This window comes from Sceloporus occidentalis, unplaced genomic scaffold (genome assembly GCF_023333645.1).
Source record: "Sceloporus occidentalis isolate IW3139 unplaced genomic scaffold, rSceOcc1.0.p SCAF_5, whole genome shotgun sequence".
Lineage (NCBI taxonomy): Eukaryota > Metazoa > Chordata > Lepidosauria > Squamata > Phrynosomatidae > Sceloporus > Sceloporus occidentalis.
In genome coordinates, this window is record NW_028316985.1 from 56729870 (window position 1) to 56754126 (window position 24257).

The following is a 24257-nucleotide window of genomic DNA, read 5'->3' on the forward strand; positions in this document are numbered from 1 at the left end:
CCAGAATTCCATAGTATTGAGTCATGGCAGTTAAAGCAGTGTCAAACTGCATTATTTTTGCAGTGCAGATTAGACCTATACAGTTTGCCCTTCTTATACATTGATTTTTTTATACACGGATTCAAGCATTTGAAAATGTTCCAAAAAAGTATAAATTTCAAATATCAAACCTTGATTTTCCAATTTTTATAAGGCACACCGATTTGCTATGTCATAATATTTAATGGGACTTGGAACATCGATGGATTTAGTTATCCACGGGGGATCTTAGAACCATACCCCAGCATATAACAAGGGTCCGTTGTATCTCTTTCTCATGCATTTATTCAGAAGTCTGCATCAATCTGCAGTTAAAGTTTGCACAGAAAAACAAATTCAAATGTTTATGTTTCTAAAGTACTTTATAGAATACACATTGCCCTATATCTTATTAGTTAGTTCTAACCATAGTAAATGCATTACATTGTTGCTGAATTTATCAACACATAGGTAAATTCCACAGTTTCAGTGGGGCTATTCTAACTGGGACTAAACAAGATTCAGAGTACAGCCAGGGGAAAAAGAAGCATTTTTAAAAAGGTAAATAGTTATAGCAATCAGGATTGCATAAAAAACAAAAACAGAATCATGGATTTCATTATTTATTTTGTTTGTTTAAGTAAAATTTACAGAGAGATCCAGTGTGGTGTACTTGTTTGAATGTTGGACTAGGACTCTGGAGGCCAGGGTTTGAATATCTGCTCAGCCATGGAAACCCAACCTCATAACAGAGCAAAGGCAATCTGCCTTTGAAACAATCTTGCTGAGAAAACCCCATAATAGCCTAGCCTTCTACCATAAATCAGAAACAACCTGAGGGATCACACAAACAATAATGCATTTTAAAATCGATTTTATCTTCATTTTAACATTTTTTAAAAGGTGAGAACTGTGTTAGAGAAAAATTTGGAGAAGTACAAAATCTGAGGGATAATTTTGTTCCAACAGGTATGTTAGTCCAGGAAATCAAGTCAGTTTGCAACAGAATTTACAAAGATTGAATTTGTAAAATATCCCCAGTTATAAGACCTTCTTCAAAGCCCTGTACATCGATTTCTGGCAATTTAATCTGACTTGTCATTTGGGAATTACTGTTCTATGAAATGAATAAGTCTTGCTTCTCAAAAAACCCAGAACTACTTTTAAAAAAATGTCTTCAAAAAGATATTCAATAGGCAGTGTAATCCCTGTACTCAGGTTACTCAGCTGAAACCAAAAAAGAAACTTTTAAACTGAGGTACCATGTGCTTTTGAATTACTGAATAATATGGAGAAAGACCCCAACTTTAATTAGCCCAATCTTACCCTAACGTACCCTGCATGGACCAGTTACAATTTAACCACACATCAATGCACATTCCCAAAGCATGAGGGGTATGGACAACCATAAGAATAGCATGGTGAGAATGGGAAGGAACCATCAAATTTCCATCACAATAAATAGTCAAGCTTCTAAATGACTCCCTGTTTCTCTCAGTGGGATTTTCTGGAAGCAGAAAAATAGATGACAGCCTCAGAAATTTAAAAAAACAAACAAACCAAAAAACACTGTTGTCATTATTCTATGTCTTTGAGGAACCGACATGTGATTTGAAACATCTTAAGGGATTCCAATGGGCCAGAAAAATCTGCTTGGGTTTCCAAGTGTGCTCACATCTTTATGGAAAGCCCATCATCAAATATTACTGGATTCATGTTTCATCATAGAGGAAGGATAAACACCTCTATCGGCTACAGCCTGACACCTATAACATATTTGTTAGTTAATTGCGCGCGCACACACACACACACACACACACACACACATAAATGCGTTGAGACTCTTGGACTCATCACACATTTCCTGGCAATCTTTTTCATACCAAACATACAGTGCTCCTCTCTCCGTGTAATCATTAAATAAGGGAGAATTAAGTCTCATTTATATTTTGGAGCTTTACTTGCACATGCTTTACCAGCTCCAGTGTCTCAGGAGTGGAGAATATGCAGCCTTCCTAACCTTATTGGACTTCAGATCTCATGCTACTTGCTATGCTGGCTGGGGTTTATGGGTGTTGCAGTCCAATAGCATCTGGAGGCCCACATGTTCCACAGTCCTGATTTATCTGAAACATCAGCTTGTAGAGGATTCAAGCCTCTACAAATAAGGATGGCTTGGCTGACACTGTTCTTATTTATATCCAAAGCCCACCATCTGGCAGTGTTCATGAATGGAGGTATGTATATGTGTATATCTATATCTATATATTTGGGGGGGGGAGTATGCATTAGTCTCACTGGCACACATTCAACAACCCAGTTAATAAACAACAGAACTAACTCTTTGCTAATTTAGAATAAAGGAAATAAAGGTGAGAAAACATTGAGCTAGAAAGATCCTTCTCACTTAAATCTTTGGCAACATTTGTCATTTCAAGGGATTGGGTAGGATGTGTGTGAAAGCAATTTTTATTTGTTTTACATCTGTTTCCTGGAAACATTTTTGTCTACAAGAATAAAGATGATGATGATGTCTTTTTATTAAGCTGAAAGTAGTTTAGTAGATCTATTTACATTTTCACTTTCTTTGTCTCCAGAAAACAGACTGAAATTGGCATTACTCTTTCTGTTTAAGGGTTTTTTGTTTTTTTTTTGTAACACAGCCATCCCTTCCCTTTAGAAATAATATCACAATAGTGGTATGCTGATAAATCAGTTAACTGATGAAGACACATTCTCAACTGCTTGCGGAGAAAATATAAGACAGCAACAGTGCAACTGTATCTAGAAATGTATAATAAACAATAACCTATGTCTCTATTCCTCAATTCTAGTAGTAAGGACATTAACTAAATATGGGTAGCATCCAGTTAATACGTTTACAATGGCGAGGTTTGAACTGGTCTAGTTGTGAATGTCTGAATATCTCCACCCAAGTATCTAGATTTAAGTACTCAGTAAAACAGGGCCTGTTTTCCAACTGTGGTTGTCAGCTTTTTCCTGACAGCAAAGTGATGGGCAACCTGTAATGCTCTAGATGTTGTTTTAGTACAGTACACCATCTACAGAGCTTCATGTTGCCCACCTGGAATTAATGATTGTGACTTTCACAGCTTCATGGGAAACAATTTAGCAGATGGAATATCTCATAGTATAGAATTGTAATGATGAGAACAGCTACACCTACTGAAATCTATCAGCCAAATGGCTTTTGGTGGCAGAAGTGAAAAGGTGGCAAATACACTACTTATAAGGTCTCGTGCAGTTCCTAAAAGCACTGGAGGAAAAATTTACCACAAAATGTCAGAAACACAATGGTAAATTACTGATCTGAAAAAAACCCTACTTCTTTTGACTATAATTGCCATAATCCCCCACACAAAATGAATACAGGTTATAGAACAACAACAACAAAAATCCAGTCCACTTTTTCCAAGTTCTGACTAAAGAGCAACACATGAAATTCAACTTGCCTGCCTCCACTCAGGATGGTTTATTCTCCAACAGTTTGACCAGTATAACCAAGGTCACAATTAGTCACAGAGAGGGAGAGTAACGTATACCCCCTTTCCCATGCCTATTGTATGGAAAACAGTCCAAGATGTACCTGGGAGGGATATTAAAATGAGAGCATTGCCCTCCTCAAACAAGAATTCTCCCCGCTCCACAGCTGCATACAAGAAGCAGGATAAACTATTGAGGCTACGAAAAGCACTAGAGCTGGACTTGCTATCTTTCCTTATGGGCCTGTTATTTACCTGTTTAGATGCCATTTTTTGCAATCCTTGGCAGCTTAAGAAGTATAGGATCACAGTCATCACATGACATTCCTAGGTAACTTCACAGGCACACATTTATGAGTTAGATATTGTAGCAACTACAACCTCAAAATTATGGGCATCTGGGATCTCTGGCTAGAGGGTGGCTCACATGTCAAATAAATAAAAGATTTTGCTGCAGAGAAAAATCCAATAATGCAATAATATGATTATGGGATAACTAATCTGATCAATTTGATCTTTAGTATGTATTCAGTGTCACTCAGCTATTATTATAATACCACCTAGATTTGGCAAGAAAGCCTATTTCATCATCTAATGTGACTACAGCTATTAATCTGCCTAAAAGGCTATACATTTTACACTCCATTCACATATGATCACAACAGTGTCTCTCTCATCTCTGAAGATAGTATGTGACTTTCACCCAAGAGCACTTGTCTTACAGAGAAACATACCATATTTACTTTTTCTTCCTCATATGCTCATATATCTTTAGCAGAGTTTGGAAAGATAATGGCCAAGACTCTGCAATCTGTCTCCTAATCTGATCCTTGAAATGCATTGAAAAATCCAACCAGCCACACTGAGCAGTGGAGCTCCACAGTGCTTGAAAGTGGGATACTGGTGGATAATTCAATCAGCCCCTACCACTCTCGTAACTTCATCCCTTTGTGCATCTAGCTGGAAATTTAGGTATGTTTTAGGGGCATTTATGATCTCGGCAATATTACCATGACCATAAATGTGAAAAGGAAACAGTTACAAGGTCATAAGTATAACTCTCCCAGAATACCCCAGCAAGCATGGCCACAGGAGGCAAGCTATGTCCACCATGACTAGTAGCCATTGATAATTAAAGGGGAAATATAAGAGAGCAGATTCCTTGAGAATGTTATGTACAATTAAACTAAGATTGCCATTACATTAGCTGCAGCGATGAGCTACTTAAATTTGTCTGATTTGTGTCCTAGATAGAACACTGATTGCTGACTGGTGTTCTTCACAGACACATGCTATGTAGAGCTCATTTTCTTGTCTGTCTTATAATAGGTTCTGCTCACGCTGACTTCTAGCTACTCATACCATATGTGAAAGAGTGTTATGTGAAAGAGGTGTTTGCATATAAATGTACAGTGCGCCCTTTTTTTACACGGGGGATCCATTCCGGACCCCCCCCTTGTGTAAAAAAAAGTGTATGCTCAAGCCCCATTGAAAATAATGGGGCTTGTGCATGGCACGCCGGCGTGCACATGCCACAGGCGTGTGCCCCATTAGTCTTAATGGGACGTGCCACCCCTTGCTCCCTGCACACTCCTGCGAGCTCCCACGCAGCTTTCAGCGTATGCTGAAAGCCGTGTATGGTGCGTCCACGTATGACGCGGGTGCACTGTATTAACTTCTAAAACATCATTTGGGAGTTCTGAATAAGCACTACATAGAGCACTCCCTGCTGGCCTGCAAGTCAATGTGGAAAAGTTCTACCTGTCATGTCCATCAATGCTATGGGTACACAAGTGTTTGAGGTCAATGTATATTGAGTTATGTGTTAATGGCATGGGCATACCTGTGTCTGTCTGTATATGTTACCTGTGCCTGGAAACATAATTTGAGCAGTGATGCTATACTAGGATGGTTATAAGATATGAAAATAAGTAATCTGTTCTTGATACTTTTTATTGATGCTAGGAATGATACTGCCAACTGTCAATGTGTGACATTCAGTGGACTATATCTGACTATATCTGAAATGAAGCTGGATCTGGCTTGAAAAATACATTGACTGGCATATACCTTTATTCCTACATGGTTCTTCTGTTCACATTGATTGTACTCAGCAGTAGTTTTCACCCTAACTGCATTTCTGAACTCTGAACTTTGAAGCAAACTACAAGGAAAGAATGTGGCTTTTTCCAGTATTTGAAATAGCATTCCTCTTTCTAGCAGGTGCTGGAGAGCATGAACAGGAGGCTACTATTATACTCATGTCCTGCTGGCAGGCTTCCAGTAAGCAACTGATGGGGTGCAGTGTGAACAGAATGATGTACCAGGCTTGATCACACATGACTCTTCTTATAACCCTACTTCAGCTGAAGGGAGTCTAATATTTCAAAACTCAGGGTGCACCTACATTGCAGAAACAATGCAATTTGACACAGTTTTAAATGCTGGCACCCTATCCTATGGAATCCTGGGATTTTTATTTTTACAAGGTCTTCAGCCTTCTCTGCCAAAGAGTTCTAGTGCCTCACAAAACTTCAAATGCCAGGATTTTGTATGATAGAGCCATAACAGTTTACTTGGTGTCAAACTGCATTATTTCTACTATGTAAATGCCCCCTCAGCCTCTGTAAGAAATTGACATTGTTGACATACAGCAGAGATGAAGACCTATATCCCAGAGGTTTTCCACCTGGTCCACAAGCTCTTGCTGTTATCTCTGATAACAAGATAATGGACTTTAAAAAGCCTAGGAAGTAACTGCATGGAAATGAGTTCTATGTTCCAGTCCAAGAAGCTGTTAATCACCATGTCTGTTAAGTATGGCTTGGGAGATTGTCACACAGCAAAGTCCTGCCAGGATAGCCGTGGGATCTAAAATTCAAAGATGGATCCTATCGCATTGCTGTGTGGCCGGGCAGGAGACAGCCTGTATGCAATGCAGACTTCTCCAGGCTTCTCCCACAGCTGATCAAAAACATTTTTGAAAAGCTCTAGAGAAGCCTGGGTTGCATACGGGTTGCCCTACTGCCTGGCTACAGAACAATGCGATAGGATCCGTTTGTGTTTTAGATCCCACATCTATCCTGGTAGGACTTCATTTTGTGATAATCTCCTAGGTCACCACACTTCAGCATTTAGAATCAACACAGCTGTGTTTCTGCCCATGCGGCTGAGCTAGAAACCCACCCCACAGTGCCTTGAGGCTTCCATCATATTCCTTCCCACACAAAAGGCAGGATGTCTTTTGATTTTGGTTTTCCCCTCAGCTATGAAGGAACAATGACATTGATATAGGATAACATGAAAAGAACATGTGCCTCAAAGGAACATTCAGTTTTTATTCTTAAAACTGTAAAGGAACCTGTTTCTACTTTTCTTGTACACTGTTTTTTGTAGGAAATTTGTGGCTCTCTAGATGTTTTTGGACTCCACGTCCAAGTGCAGCCAGTGGTAGGTTTGATAGGAACTGTCATATTTGATAGGAACTGTAATCCAACAAGAGATGGAAGGCCCTACCTCTATCTAGGTTTGATTAGCTTTGTACTGAAATAACTGCTAGGGATCATGTACTTATAACAATAAACAAAAATGTTTATTGCTAGAGCCATGAAATGTACACACCAGAAACTTGGTATGCATACCAAAGGGATCAAGAAGGATGTGCATTTTGAGTTTCTTCTGGCTTGTTACAGTACATTAATTCATTTAAATATTTGGCATTTTTGAAGTCTGCAGTGCTGTCTTCAGTTACTGGGTGGCAGACTTACTGTACTCACTCAGTTAGTGCATATTTCTTGAGCAGATACACAGGAGAATAATCTGAGAGGCCAAATTATATACAATGGTACCAAATGATATACAGTGGTACAGTGACAGTATGGTAAGGGGTACTGTTACACAGTGGGCTCATCCCACTGTACAACACTACTCCTTACCATAGTATGGATCATATGTACAAGTGCCAGTAGCCATAGATTTTTTCAGACAGAGTGGAGACAACAGGTCTAGACAGCTTCTGATATTTGCTTCAAGGCTTCAATGCATCAGGCTAAGGGCTTCTGCAACATGTGCAAAGCCATATAAATTTATCATCTTAGAAATAAAAGCAGACTTCCATGTGACATCAATTAATTCAAATTAAACCTCCACATGTATATCTATGACAGAATGAAATAATCTTCAGGGAGGGAGTGGCCATACAGCTACAGGGCTGGGGATGAGAGGGGTTGTAGGCTAAGATATCAGAAGTTTGGGAAGGCTGCCCTGCCAAAACAAAGACATCCTGAAAACTCTTAAGAGAAAAGAGAGATTCTACTACTTTTAGTAGTAGTAGTAGTATGTAGTAGTACTAGTATGAATAAATAAGGGGAAGTTAATCATACACTCACTAACAGCAAGCTGAATAAAAAGGTACTCAGTCACCAAAGCCACCAGCTGCCTGAATGAGCATATCCAGAGGGTTAACACAATTTCATTGCTTCACTAAAAGCTTAGACTGATGAATGGGGCAAAACAGAGAGGGAAATGTCACTTGTCTGTTAGTTTGGAAAGAACACCACCACAGCAAATGCTGACTTCCTATGTCCATACAACAGCCAGACATAATTTCTTCAGCAAAAATACCTGTTGCCAAGCAAATCTGTATGATTAACTTACCCTTTTTTATTCATGTTCTAAAAGTAATAGACTTTTACCCACTAGTTATAGTGTTAACATAGGACCCATCTTTCAACTGTCTATGTTCAAAATTTCCATGTTGATTTTAATGTCCATGAATTTCTGCCACATTATCTAGTTCAATATCTGAGCCACTGTGGTGTAGTGGTTTGAACACTGGACTGTGGCTCTGGAGATCAGGGCATGATTCTCGCTCAGTCATGGAAACTCCCTGGGTGACCTTGAGCAAGTAACACATTCTCAGCCTCAGAAAACCCTGTCATAGGTTTTCCTTAAGGTCTCCATAAGACAGAAATGATTTGAAGGCACTCAACAACAACAACATCTGTCGGTGCTGCAAAAAATCTGGGCGACATCCCAATTAACCACAGCAGGGGTCAGGAATATACCCTATATTTCTATACTACCACAATATTAAACATCAGTGCTTGTATTAGCAGGATGCTTTCATATGAGGTTTTTATCTTACAGTCAACTTACTTCAGAGAACTTTACAAGAGGGTCCAGATGTTGTCACCTGCAGAACATAACCGTCCAAGGCCTTCTCACCATTTTTTTCAATTTCTTTTCCATTACAAGGGAAAGTAGGAAGAGAGTGCCTTCAGATGAGTACCATTCTAGATGCCATTGACTTGGGGCTATTCACCATGAAACACAGTCATTTAAGGAAGTTTGAATGACATTATTAATAGATCTCCTGAAAAATTCTGGATACGATTCTGAGGACCTGCTGGGTATCTCTGATACATAGTTGGAAAAACCACTGCTCTACACAATAACAATAGAGGGGCAAGTGAAGAAGGAACAAGTGTGCCTCCCAATGACCTGGCTGCAGGCCCACACCCTCCTGTTGTCAAATTTCAGTGGCAAGCAGGGAAAACACATTAAACGGGGCTTTCCCTACTATTTAGCTATTTAAAGCAAGCAAAATGAATGTTTTAAATGTTTTCCCCTGGTTGAAATTCTACAATGTGTTTTGCTAAATTTTAGGAAAATTTTGGAGATTACACTTTCAGCAGTCAGAATAGTGTCTCAATTTATGTTGAAAATTAAATTACATAGAGAAGCAGAAATGAAATACTGACTGATATTTTTTTAAAAAAACAAACCTGCCCCTCCCCATCTCATCTACATATTTGATCAACTACATGGATATTTTAAATGTAATTCACTAGTTAAAATTGCTTTGAGATTCTACAACAGCTGACGTAACAAGAGCCCTGCTGGATCAGAACAAAGGACTATCTAGTCTACCATCCTGTTTCCTATAATGCTGGCACTGCAGCCACAAGGTTGTGAGTTTGATCCCAGGGGCTCCAAGGTTGACTTAGCTTTCCATCCTTTTGTAGATCCTTAAAATGAGTACCCATCTTGTTGGGTGCAATTGTCTTACAGATTGTAAACACCTTGGGAGTGTTATACCACTTATAAGTTCTATACCACTTATAAATGGTACAGAACTGTAAATGCTATTGCTATAATGGCCAGCCAACTAGCTAGCCCACAAGCAGGACATGAGGGGGAAATCCCATCCCAACTGTTGTTCCCCAATATGCAACCTTAGATGCTAGAAACAGCATACAGCCTCACAAATAGTAGCTATATTTCAGGAGCAACAAGGTTAGGTTTTTGTTTTGTTTTTTCAGTTTTGAATACTTAACAGAGAACCAGGAGTAGGGAAAGATAACCTGGCCAGTTACCTCCTGTCAGGCAAGTACAATATTAAAGATCTCCAATGGGAAGTGATTTCATACGATGATGGAGTTCTGATTATCACCCTTAGCCACTTCTGGAAAGAAGCAGACAGTAGATCTAAAGGATTAGAAGCAAATAGTGGGTGTCAATCTTTCCTGCCTCTCTAGAAGAAGAAGCTCCATCTGCCCATGCTAGCGAGACAGGACAGATCCCACTGCGGGAGTTCCTGAGGCCAGGCGATTACCACCCACAAGCTGTCTACGTGACAGGCACACTGGCCTTTCATGACACTTTAAAATGAGGCCAGCCAATAAATCGTGCCAGTTTTGAAAATAAATGATTCTTGCATGTTTAAAACAGGACTTTTTTTCATTCTTGTACACATTAAACATCTACAGGAGTGTTTTTTGCTCACCCATTCTGGGTAAGTATTGAATCCAAACCAACATCTTCATTTGTTTTGGAGATAAGGTAGTTGAATTTTTTAAAAAAGAAATCTAAATAATGCAATTTATATTCTCCAAAGATATATACTTGTGAAATTTAAATGTCTTACACCCCAGCTTCTGAGCAACAAAGGAGAAGTATGATAAAACTTTCCTACTAATATTAAGGTCCAATAATCCCACTAAAAAGTTTGTCTCATCCAGCTCACACCCATCTCCTTGCATTCAAATAACTTCACGCATCCTGTGTAATTTTACATCTTATTAGAATGCTTCACCATCAACATTCAGACTGACATTTTTAAAGGTTTATATCATTCCTCTTACTATCTTCCATCAACTGCCAAAAAAAAGGGGGGGGGGCGAGCAATGAACTGAAGGTTTTCCTATACATTTAAATGAATAGCTGTTTCTATATTTAAAAGACGTTTTTAAAAACATTTTCTTTGATATAAGGATTGTGGGAAATTTCACCTATTATGGGGTGGACCAATTGTGGTCCTCCAGATGGCACTGGACTGAAATTTCTATCATTCTTCACTATTGGTTCTGCTGGCTAGGGCTGATGGGAGTTGCAGTGTCATATCTGGAGAACCACAAGTTTCAAAACTGCAATTTTTTAAAAATGGTTTTTTTAAAAAAAAATAGAAGTTTTTTGCTCATGTGTACCAAAGGAAGTTAGAAGAATACTCTTATAAAATGGAACAAAGGTAGCTAAACTCCTATAATGTCCCAAGTCATTTTCAAAGACTACAATGCTAGAGATACTGACTAGTTATCAAAAATACTGGTTCAGGGGACAGATGTGTTACTATTTACCCAGAGGTGGAAGAACCTTTTTCAAAGGTCACATTCTCTTGAAAAGGGGGTGATGGTTCATGATCAGATGTTGGAGGTAGGTGATATGAAAACAGAACCCAAAAGTGGGCAGAACAGAACCTTCTTTCTATCGTTTATTTTCTCTATCCTTTCTTCTTTTCCTCCCCTCTTCCACTTTCTTCCTCATCCTGACCCAACAGGCCGTCAAAAGAAGGCAGGCTACTCTTGCTTGAGTTCTGTACTTATTGCTCACAGAGGAGCTTGGTTGGATAAAATTAAGTGGCATGCCCTTTCCTGACATGGACTGCCAAGGCAGGAAATAATACATAAGATACCACTGTATTTTAACATTTCCTTCAGCTATTTGAATTTCCCAAGGAAAGTATCAGTACCCTGAAAAATGGCAATCCAGGCCAAACTGATCCCTATCAAACCTACAGCAAACAGATACGCTGTTACTGTATTTCCTATCTGAGAAACTCCCATCAGAAAATACACTAAGTCTTCAGAAATCCCAATATGAAGTCAACAATTCCATATCATTATTCAGACTGAGTCTCCCTGAATAGTTGTGAGAAAGGTCCTTTCAAACAGGGCATAACTGCCATTTTCTAATGGATACCTAGTGCAAAATATTTGGGTAGGTGCTCCTTAAGGAAACTTTTTTATCTGCATGCTAAACAGGAGCAGCCAATGAATCTATCAGTGTAGAAGCAACAAATCCACTCTGGTTTTTATTGGTACTCCTTCCACAGAAGCCTTGACTTGAACTGTTTCACACAGAAAGCAGTCCTGTTCAACATGGAGCAGCTGCAGGAGCACCAGTAATAAAATCCACAGTGGATATGCCATTCTTGCAGAAGCAGGTCAACCATTAATGCTAAATTGATTACCGTTTTCTTTCTTTGGCCTTGTCAGCACTGCAGAAATAATGCAGTTTGACACAGTTTTAGCTGTCATGGTTCAGTGCTATGGAATTCTGGGATTTTCAGTTTTTGTGAGCTAATTTAGCCTTCTCTCTCAGAGAGATCTGGTGCCACAACAAACTACAAATCCCAAAATTTCATAGCATTGAGTCATGGTAATTATAGTGATATCAAGCTGAAGTATTTATAAGTTATGACTTATAAAGCCTTAGATAGATTAGCTCCAGGCTATATGGCAGACCATATCTCTCCCTATGAGGTTGTCCAGACTCTGAGATCATTGGGGGAGACCCTTCATTTAGTCTCACTAACTTTACAATTATGGTTCTTGATAACAACAGATAGGAGTTTCAGTGGCTGGTCCTAGGCTATGGAACTCCCTCCTTAAGAAACCTATAATAGCTTCCCCCTTGTTGTCCTTATTTTTTTTTAAAAAAAAATCAACAGGCTTTTAGGACTGAAAGATTTTAAAGAAAGAGCTTTAAGAGTATGCTGTTTTTAACTTCTTTTTATTATTGTAAGTGTAAATTTTCAGTTTCTAAATGTTATTAATAGTGTAATTCTATTTATTTGTTTATTTTCTATGCCGCCTTTCTCCCAAAATGGGACCCAAGGCGGCTATATCCACTATAAACACCCCATATAAAAAAGCCATCCCATGATTACACATTAAAAGCCTGCCTGAATAAATCTGTTTTTGTTTGCCAATGGAAGGCAAGCAGGGAAGGGGCCAGCCTTGCTGGGTGGGAGCAGCCACTTGAGAAGGCTCTCTTTAGTGTCCTCACCAAGCCAGCCTGTGATAGTGGTGCGATCGAGGGAAAGCCTTCTTCTGAAGATCTTAGGGCTCTGGTAAGTTCATATGAGGTGATACAGGCCCGGTATAGACTGGCACTATGCGCTGGCTGGGGCCAATTTTAGGGCACGGGAGAGCGGAGCATCCACACACTCCCAAGCCCTATCATGCTGTCCAGGTGCCATCATGGCTTGCCCCCATCCACACGGGGGGGGGGGGATGCTGCCATGATGTACGTGCAGCATCCAAACAGCGCTGCATCACATGTACGCCATCGGTGTGCATGAGGGCTCCAATGGCGCCCCAGGTGCATCCCAGAAAGCCTTTTATGCCTCACGGAGGCTGCACCGTTTGATTGTTGTGGCCTCCATCCAGGGCAGAAATGGACGGTGTGTTGCCATCCCTTTCTCCCCATCTGTCTCTCAAATAGTCTAGACCTAAGCTGTGTAAGGCTTTATACATCATGACCAGCCTTTTGAATTGTGCCTGGAAACAAACCAGTAGCCAGTGAAACTGTAAAAGGCCCCTGACCACTCGGAACAGCTCCGCTGGACAACCCTCTGTACATGCAATGGTGGCAAAGAACTATAATTTCTTTGTTGCCACCATCTGCCACTGTTGCTCTAGTTTAGTCTCTGTCCCAGTCATTTCATCACTGCCAGCTCCCTAGTGAACCAGGGGCACGTTAATTCTATTTTAATGTTGATTTTCTATATGTTTTTAACTATATTGTATTTCTTTTTATTTGTAAGTTTCACAATCTTAGGGAAATGGCAGGGTATAAAAACAAGAACCAGAGGGAGACAAGCCACTTTTTTTTAAAAAAATGTCTGGATTCTAGGAGTTGTGGTACAATTATATTTTCCAAGCTTCTGAATAAGACTGAGGTCTCAATATCCAAGGAGGAAGATGATCTGGGAAAGCAACAGCATGTTCCCCAAAAGATCATTCCCTGCGTTACTTTTTTCTCTCAGATTGTTCAAGACAGATGGTCACAGCTGTGCTGGTCATCATATAGCAGAGTTTATGGAGTATCAGATGAAGTATGCTTCTTTTCCATTTATTTAATCTGAAGTCTTGAAGTATGTGAACAGGGGTACTGGTGAAGGTACATACAGAAGGTGGATAAAAGCAGCCTTTTAAAAAATCTCCATAGAGAGATGATCTTTGTTCTATGAGTTTCTTTTACCTCTCCCCATCTCTACTGCCCTCATGATCAGTTTTAATATTCCTAATTCTGTGGTTCCTTCTTTAAAAAAACTATAGCATTGTAATCAGTTTCAATGTCTTTAAAATTGTAATTATATTTCTGCTTTGTCATTGGAATTACTGGTAGCTTTAGAGAAACCCTGCTCAGAAGATAGTACTTATTGTTATTGTTCAAAGCAAGGAAAGTAGATGAAGTTCTGTGATTTGAACTTCTCATTTGCCTACAATGCCTGCTTTTTTATTGTTATCATGAAACAAATGTGCTGCATTTTTATCAGTATTGCAGAGAATTGTGAAAACTGTAAGTCACAAATGAAATTCAGATTTCTCTGTTTCTGGTACCAATGACATACAAGTCTAGGGAAATGTGGAATGTATTCTAGGTGGGGAATGTGTGATCCCTCAAAAGTTTTAAGACTGCAACTCCCAACATCCCTTATCATTGGCTATATTGGCTACGAATAATTGGAGTTGTAGTCTAACATCTGGAGGGCAACATGTTCTCCACCCTTGGAACTACAATGAGAAGTAATATCTTGATTTTTTTTTCCCTTTCAGATTTGCAAAAACAATTTCTCTTGAAAGAGAGCTCTTAAGAAGGAGTGGGAAGAGAAGATAAAGCCATATCTTGACTGTATTAGTCATATTTATATCCCTCTGATATCAGTGTATAAACTTACATTGACTAACTTAAATCCCACTGATTTCAGGGGATTCTAAACAGTTAACAGGCCAGATCCAACCCATTATTTTTTTCCTACCCATCTGCTACTGCTGTTTACCACAGATGTCTGTGCTTAAAATATTAGAAAAGGGGAAAGGCCACTAGGCATCAGAGATATAAAAACACATCTCTCGTATTAAAGTATAGTGAACAAAGCCACCATAAAAAAGTATTAAACCTGTAATCCAGGACATCACTACCTGGTGCTCTCAAACAACACAGTGAGATTGAATGTGCTTGCAGAATGCTGACTAACTACTGGGCTTTTTGGGGGGATGGGGTGGGTGGGAAAAAAGGGTGGGAATAATTAAACACATTTTTTAAAAAGGCGATGCCTGACAGACTACAACCCTGATCAGAACCACTTCACACTGCAACATTTTGTTACAGGCTCCATCTGTTATATGTATTATTGCAACTTTCCCATTTTACCCAGTGACTAGAAAGCCATTATCAAGAGTTACTATTAGGCTTATGCATTCTTGTTTTAAGAAGCCAGTGTGGAGTAGTTGTTCAGTGCTGGACTAGGATTCCAGTAAATTAGATTTGGAAACCCACTGGGTGAGACCTTGGACAAGCCATACGTGTTCAGCCTAAGAGGAAGGCAATAGCAAACCTCCTCTGAATAAATCTTGACAAGAAAAACCCATGATAGGGTCACCATAACTGAAAGATAACTTGTAGATAGACTCATGACAACAAAAACATGATGCATTAAACCATTCAGGGTATTAGGCAGTATTATTGATGTACCTCAGGTTTCTCTGTCATGAAATACATATGTGTTTTGTTCTATACATAATGACAAAAACACATTCTTATTTTATCCTTTCCAACTACTCAAATTTTGTAATATTTTCATTTCTCAGAATGTGAACTTTTATGGCTCTACCAGCCAAACAAAAGGGGCATTAACTTCCTATCTTAGATTTAAAACACTGTTTGTCCAGTAGCTACAAGCCTTTGGTTTGGAAAATGTTCTGGTCACTTGTTACAGTTTCTAATCCAATGTATGCTTGACAGGGCAATGACAACCATCAGAATCTCCCAGGAAGCATGGCCACTATTTGGACAACAACTCCCAGAATCCCCTGGCCAATATGGTCACTGGTTCAAGTAACTGATGCTGCTTAATTATCATTGTATGTGGGGAAAGAAGGGGAAATCTGTCTCGGAGAAAACACAGTTCTGCAGTACAAAAGCCATGTAACATGCACGGCCAAAAGTTTCAGTTTCTTCTCCTAGGTTGTATGGATGCTCTATCTCATTGCAAATTAATATGTTCTAGTTGTTAAAGCAACCAGTCGGCACACATGCTTGTGCAGGGGGCATATGTATTTAATGACAGAGGAACCTGATGTAAAGATCCCTCAATTAACTTAAAGAAAGAAGGATGGGGATATGTCCACTTCTAATTCAAACTATGAAGAAGATATGATGGTAACAGTTGTTTGACAGTGGAATAAACTAGCTTGGAGGGCAGCAGACCTCTCCTTCTATTGAGGTTTTTAAATAGAGTTTGGAGGATCACCATGCAGGAATGCTTTAATTGTATGTTTCCACATTGGCAGGGGACTGGCTCAGGTGGTCCTTGGGATCACTTTCAAGTCCATGATTCCATGGTTCTTGTATCATTCAGGAAAGAAAAGTAGCTTGATGAATACAACTCCAAGAATCTCCCAGCAAGCATGGACAACTCCGGTTGGGTATTTCTAAAAGCTGTAGTCTGAAAATGAATTTTTCCAAGCGCTGGGGGTGACATGTTCTATCACAGTCTAAGATACCCAACTGGACTTAAACCCTAACTCCCAGAAGCCCTTACCAGCATGGCCGATGATTTTGGGATGATAAAAATCACTATTCAACTATATCTGCGAACCAGAGACTGGGAAAGGCTGCCTTATCATCCTCTTTTTTAAAAAGAAGAAATGTGGCTCTGTCTTGGGGGTTTTGATATGTTTGTTAGATTGGTTAAGATACCAAAATTCAGGTTTGGCAGTCCATCCCCTCCACCACCCTTAACTTCTCTTCAGATCTAGTGGCAAACATAACAAAAATATCACTATATATGGAGGAATGTTTTAGATGTTATGGCCATCACACAAGTGCCTTTCTGAATAACCATACATGGTGATAATGACCTTCTGGTAAGTGGCTGATACATAGCAAGTGTCTCACGTGCTTTTCACTAGAAGTAATACAAGCGCCAATTATGACACAGGCTCCATCTGAGGAGGAGCCTGAATAGGGTGAGAATTGTTAGTTCAATGACAAAGAAGTGGTGCAAACTATTTTAGGAAGAAGTAGGGAAGGCTTTAAAAGATGGATCAAATTGCCTGAGCATATGACAAATAGCACAGAGAGCAAAGCATATGGAAAAGACTAATTCTCAGAAGTGGAAGCACTTCACATGTTCACATTCGGTAAGAAAAGAAAGAATGATAATAGTGGAAGGACTCATGAGACATTGCACTGTAAAGAAACAAGTAGTAGAAATCATCTTTCCTTGAGTATTTTGCAGGGATAGCAAGCTTAACAGATGAAGAAAAACTAGCAATAATCCAAGCAAAAGCAAAGATGATTGGAAATTATCATTATTAAAATTCCTACTATTATTATTGCCACTTTCTCACAAAGTTCCTTTAGAATGAATGGTCTGTATTACTGACATCCTAGTGGGCATTTTATTTCCATTTTTACAAATGGGACTGAGGCCAAGAAAGGTTCAGCAAAGAGAATCTACTGAGCTTTATTGTTGAATAGGGTTCTGAACATGACAGCAAAGGTCAAATGATGGTATCTCATCCAATGAATTGGTTTAAGATGGAAAGAGTTAGATTGTGAAATAATGCCCTCCACAGTAAACAATCTAGAAAGTAAAAGTGAGTGATGGAGCCTCAAACATGAGAAGAAACTCCATTATTGCAACTGCAGGGCAATAGAGATGTAAGCTGCAGAAACTGAAGCCAAGTAGTCTCAAGAAAGCTCCACTTGTAACACACAGATGACCATCTGCTTAGCAACACAGGTTGCCATAAATACAGAACATAAGTCCCAGCTTTTTTTTATGGTACACAGCACTTCCCCAGATGAGATCACTTGGGCATTTGAGAAACCTCAGACTTCAAACTCCAGTACTTTCATTTTATGACAAAAATCAATCCTGGGCTGGACCCATTCTGTTTTAAAGGGGCAAAATGATAGCAGACTTTCAAAGGGACAAAATAAAATGTAGACTATGGGGCTGTACAGATGAGAAGAAAGGGGTGACCAGGGGCAGACCCTTTCTCTCCCAGATCATTGCTGTGGTAACCGCATGGGTGAGGCAACGATCCACTCCATCCCACTGCTAAGGTGCCATTAGTGACCTGGAGCAGTGTGGTGACATCTCTTGTGTGCCACGTTGTTTGGACATGGTGCACAAGGCACGTCATTGATGTATGCACCATCTGAACGCATGCATGCCCAAAATGGCGCCGGGAGAGCATAGAGTATGTGGACACTCCACTCTCCTGAGCCCTAATAAGGCCTAAGTTAATTTAAGAGGAATAGAAAGAATGACATTCAATCTTTCATTCATATATTTTTTAAAAAATAATTCTTTATGAGTTGATTACACATAACCTTTAAACAAAGGGAATTTTTGTTTCTCATAGTACTTTCCCCCTTGATATCAACCTCTCCATCTTTGTGTGGCCATGGCAAAGGTTATGTCAGTGGTACTAGTTTACTGTGTGAGAGAAGCCCAAGAGATGAAAAAGAGGTGGCCACAGGATGGAGAAGAATACTCTGAAGAGAAACCTTGATGGCAAGAGGACATTTGGATGGACAGTTACAAAACCAGTGGAAGAAATCAAGGGGGATAGTGAGTTCAAAGTGTAGCCTATATATTTATCTTTTTAAGCTCTGAAATGTGATATGAATCTGGAGTATTTTGGTCTAGTTAGAACACCTAGTTTTAAATAACCTTTCATGGGCTCTAGTTTACTCACAATATGAGCGTACAACATATTAGTCTCAACATGGGCATTTCTGCATGGCCACTGTTTTGATGCAATCTACACATTTCCCCATATCTGTAGCTAACACACCACATGTATGTATCCTCCTTGATACAATGTGTGCACATCAAGATTACCAGTTTCTAAAATTTAGTAACTTCTAATGTTATTAGTAAATTCTAATGTTATCGCAACTCTGGAAGCTCATCCAATGCTGATGTCCAAATGCAGACAATATCTCCCATTCAGAATAATCCTAATATGATCCACAGCTTTGCTAGGCTTGGCTCTGAAACTGATTTTCAGTACTAGGGATCAATTTCAAAACATGTAAGCTAGAAAGAAGAATGCTCCTAAACATATTCTGAATGTCACACAACCAACATCAAATCTATCAGAGAACAGGGGACTGGAGATTATAGAACAAGGACCTGTCATTTGTTGGCAAGTGGGATCTTTTTTAGATCCTAGGATTTCTTTTACTTTCTAGCATAGATTTATCAGACTGAATTTATGGGCATTCAAAACATCCGGCTGATGCTTTAAAGAAATATACTGGATCGTTTCAGGTAACTGCACATTAAAGTTTTCCCCCAGGTTTAATGCAAAGGTTGAAAACAATGCACAAAATCTTAACACATCTAGCTTCTGTCCACATAGCCATATAGTCGGCTCTATCTTTTCTCCGCCTCCATAAATAGATCATCATGCCTGAGAAGTTCCATCCCTTGTAGCAGATTAGCCACCACTGGAAGATTATGTGAGAAACCACAGCCCTGCAAATAACGCCAACGGCTAACACCTGTTTCCCTAGTTAAATGGTGCTTAGAAGCACAGTGTCACTCTCCAGTCTACTTCACTGTCTCCTGCTGTTCCACTGGAAATTGCTCATCAGGTCCAAACAGGTCTAACAACTAGGAAGACAAACCCTAATTTCTCAGTTCTTAGAGGGGAGGCCACCCTTGCATCACAAAATGACTAACCACACTTTCAAAGTGGTTTCTCCTCCAGAAACAGCCCTCACCCCACATTGCATGCACTGAAGTGTTATTAAGGGAAAGAGAACTGCAAAAAAGGTACCCAAACCAGCCTTGGCTTCTCAGCCACAAGGACCTTCCTTTCATATTCCCAGGTGGGTACTACTCACAGCAGTGAAAGCTTGAAGGAGCCTCACAGTTTTAATATTCAGAATCCTACAAATACACATCACCATCATCTACGCTTCAGGGAGGGACAGGCTGAGAAGCATTCCAGCCATCCAGGAGCAGCAGAGGTGGCAGCTATAGGAGTTAAACACACATATACACTTGCATCACTCCCTACAGCGTGGCATGAGTGTTGGGCTACGACTCTGGAGATCAGGGTTTGATCTCCAGATGCTCAGCCCTGAAACCCGCTGGGTGACACTGGGCAAGTCACATGCTCTCAGCCTCAGGGGAAGGCAAGGGAAAAACCCCTCCAAACAAACCTTGCCAATAAAATCCCTTAGGGTCATAGAAGCTGCTTCTGTGTGCAGAAATAATCCGGTTTGACACTGCTGTAACTGCCATAGCTCAATGCTGTGGAATTCTGGGAATTGTAGTTTTTTGTGGCACCCTGAAGTATGGGTGGACTCCATAAGACTGAAATGACTTCAAGGCACACAACAATAACAACAACAACATTCATGCCGCACACAGGTAACCTGGCTTGCCTGCTCCTTCCAGACTGTCCCAGATGACTCCAAAGTGACTCCAGAAATTGCTTCTCCCTCCCCCTTTCCCCCTGGCAGCCCCTAAGTCCCAGAATACCTGTTGAAACCAGACGGGAAGGAGGACCAGGACCTGCTGAGCCATGCTGCTGGTGGCGGCTGAGCATTAACGGGGCTCTTCCATAGCCAGACAGAGGTGGCCTTCCAAGGCTCATTCCTCCATCCCACTCAGACAGGCTGGCTGGCAGCCTGACCTTACCTTGCACATGGGTTGCTATTAATACCAAGGAGAGGAGGAGGAGCGCAGCCAAGAAGGCATGGGGAGGCTTTTTATTTTTCAGCCTTGGAGGGGGCGCCCTTTGAGAGGCTGGCACAGTCTTTTGAGGATGGAGAGGAGGAGGAGGAGGAGGAAAGGAAGGGTCCAAGCCTTGGCACTGCGGGTCTCACAAACCCCTGCATTTAAAGCCCCTCTATTTAAAGAGAGGGTGGCACAGTGGTTTGAGCACTATGGGACTATGACTCTGGAGACCAGGGTTCTTTGGATCCTGACTCAGCCATGGAAACCCAAGTTGGGCCAAGTGTAGAGTCACATCCTCTCAGCCTCTCAGAGGATGGCCATGGCGCTGAAGAAGTGAAAGGCCACGATAGGGCAGCCCTAAGTGGGAAATAATAACAATACCACAAAGGCCCCCCAGCCCCTCCCCTGCTCCTGGGCCCCGGTCTCACCGTCTGGGGGGCAGCGGCGGTGGGGTTGAGCGGCGGCAAAGCGATGGGGGAAGGCGGTCCGGTCCCGGCTCCAGTCCTGGAGGCCCCGATGCCCGGGGAAGGCTGGCACTGGCGGGCGGGCTCCCCTCCTCCCCGGCTGCCTGCGGAGGAAAATGGGGAGAGAAGGAGAGGAGAGCGGCCGAGAGAGATGGGGGGAAAGGAAAAGGAAGAGACCCCGGGAGGAGAAAGGGGGGGAGGAAAGGGGAAAGGGGGAGACCCCCTCCTCTTCTTCCCCAAAGCCCCTCGCCTCCTCCTCTTCCTCTTCCTCCCATCCCAGAATGGTTCCAAGGGATCCTAACAAAACTCCCCCTTCCTCCTTGGCTGCTCCCCCCCCCCGACAGAACAGAACAAAACCAAAGGCCGGAGAAGCCCTTCTCTGGACTCGCAGCCCAATCTTGTCTTGCATCCACACTGCAGGACTAATCTGGCTTGGCCCCGCTTTAATTGGCCTGGCCGCCACAAACCACAGTTCCCAGAATGCCATAGCCTTCAGCCAGCTCAGTTAAAGCGGGGCCAAACCGGATTAGTCCTCCAGTGTGGAAGACCGCTGGCAGCCGCTCCGACACCGCAAGAGAGAAAAAAGCTGCAAACACTCCTCCTTCTTGAACCCTGCTCAAAATGGAGGCCCTTTGGGGGATTCCTCATCGGCCTCGGGATGGCCAGAGAGCCTCGCTTCCAGGCGCCGCCAAAATGGAGGACTCCGGAGGGGGAAAATCAAATCAAATAAAACGGGAGGGCATCACCCAAACCCCAGAACTCAACACACTCCGGGGGAATTGATTCTGCCCCAAAATGGAGGCTCTGGGGGAAGGGGAGCCACCAGCCAAGGCCAAGGCCCAGATGTCCACCGCCTTCAGCCAACGGGGGCCCAAAGCGGATTAGTCCTCCAGTGTGGAAGAGTGGGTGGCAAAAGGGAGGACATTGCAAGGGAAGAGCTCCAAAGCAAAACCACCTAAAACCACCTGAAATATCTGCTGCTCGGATGGAGGGGCTTTGGGGTCCCTTTGGGAGCGCCCTGGAGGACGCCTGGAGGAGAAAGGAGGACGTGGCCTTACCAGAGGCAGAGGCAGAGGCTCCTCCGGCAGAAGGCTTCCTGGTGGCTAACATGGCCGCTGGGCTGGAGGGCGAGGGGGGGACACCATCATCATCATCATCCTCCTCCTCTTCATCTCAGGGCGGCTGCTGCTGCTTCTCCTTTCCCTCCAGAGCCCCCTCTTCCTCCTGAAGCCTTCCCCTCCGGCTCGGGGGTCCCTGGGAGCAGCAGAGGGAGCCTCCGGGCGCCGGCTCATCCGCCGCGGCATCCGTCCCCGCCAAGCCCGGGCCTGCCGGGCCCTAGCCCCCCGGGGCCTCCCTCCCTCCTCTTCCTGGCCTCCCTTCTCCGGCAGCCCCAAACGCATCCCCCCGGTGCCTTCCAGGGAAAGGAGGGAGGGAGGAAGAAAAGGAAGAGGGCAGCCAAGGCGGAGGAGGAGGAGGAGGAGGAGGAAGGCCCCCTTCCCTTCTTCTCTTCCCTCCTTCCCTCCTTCTCGCTCTTCCTCCTCCCTTTCGGAGGGGCAGGAACAAACACAGGCAGACCGCCCGCCCCCAAGCCCAGGGGGGCCAAGGCCCAGACCGCCCCCTTCCCTCCTCCTCTTCGCCTTGGCCTCCCTTTGGCCTTCTTCGCCTCCTCTGCCACACTTTCGCTTCCCCCCTAAAAAAAGGACCCCCCCCAAGGCACCATAAAATGGAGGAGGTTTCAAGGAGGAGGGAGGAGGGCACCGAAGGCAAGCTCAAGGCAACCGAGAGAGAGAGAGAGAGAGACAAAGACCTAGAAAGAGTGGGAAGAGATGGAGGAGGTTTGGACATTCCTCCTGGAGGGAAGGGGAAATGGAGGACAGGTCCTGGGGAAGGAGGACGCCTGTTTACCCTGACATTGGGGAATTCCTCCTGGATAGAAGGGGAGAATGGAGGATGCGTCCTGGGAAAGGAGGACGGCTGGTCGCCCTGATATTGGGGGATTCCTCCTGGAGGGAAGGGGGAAATGGAGGACAGACCCTGGGAAAAGAGTTGGTTACCTGAGCTAAACAGAACTCATAGAAATGTAAATCCATGCTTCCTAGTGCTGCTCCAAATGGAGGATATTTGGAAATTTCTGGACGGAAGCTTGAATTGGAGGACATTCGAGGAAAATGGAGGACATGACTCAAAAACACACTCCATAGAAATGTAAATTCACACTGCTTAGTCGAGACTCAAAATGGTGGGCATTTTGGAATTCTTCCTGGACAGCAAGGCGAAATGGAGGACAGGTCCAGGAAAAAGGAGAATGCTTGGTCATCCTGAGCTAAACATACTTATAGAAATGTAAATGCATGCTTATTAGTCCTGCTCCAGATGGAGGACCTTTGGACATTCCTCCTGGACAGAAGGATGAAATGTAAGACGTTTGAGAAAAATGTAGGACGTGGCCAAATACAAGCTCAGAAACACACTGATAGAAATGTAAATTCACACTGTTTAGTCCTATTCCAAATGGAGGACATTTTGGAATTCCTCCTGGACCAGGATGACCAGTTGCCCTAACTGCAAAATGGAGGACCTTCACGGAAAACACAGGACGTTACCAAATAAAAGCTCCAAAACACACTCATAGAAATGTAAAGTCAAGCTTCTTAGTCCTGCTCTAGATAAAAGAAATTTGGAAATTCCTCCTGGACAGAAGCCTGCAATGGAGGGCATGTCCTGGAAAAGGAGGACATCTGGTCACCCTGACATTGGGAAATTCCTGCTGGACAGAAGGGTGAAATGGAGGACAGGTTCTGGAAAAGGAGGACAGCTGGTCATCCCGAGCTAGACTCACTCATAGAAATGTGAATTCATGCTGCTTAGTCCTGCTAAAAAGGAAGAGATTCAAGAAACAAGTAGGACATGGCCAAAGAAAAGCTATCAACAGTCATAGAAATTCATGCTCATTAGTCATGCTCAAAATGGAGGATGTTTTGGAAATTCCTCCTG

The 24257-nt window shown here is 42.2% G+C and overlaps 1 protein-coding gene across 3 annotated transcripts in view; it reads right to left on the minus strand.

Annotated features, from left to right (window-relative positions):
- Positions 1-22765, minus strand: part of DYRK2 (dual specificity tyrosine phosphorylation regulated kinase 2) — a 32907-nt gene extending 10142 nt beyond the window's left edge. Inside the window, exons 1-2 of one of the 3 annotated variants that reach the window (XM_089524162.1) lie at positions 22322-22765; positions 21228-21367 (exon numbers count right to left, since the gene is read on the minus strand). In XM_089524162.1, coding sequence (XP_089380288.1) covers positions 21228-21367; positions 22322-22373 — 192 coding nt within the window. In that variant the 5' untranslated portion in view covers positions 22374-22765. Of the gene's footprint in view, positions 1-170; positions 326-21227; positions 21368-22321 lie in introns of those variants that run through there. The other 2 variants (XM_089524164.1, XM_089524163.1) reach the window with 2 other exon arrangements.
- Positions 22766-24257: the final 1492 nt, after the last annotated feature.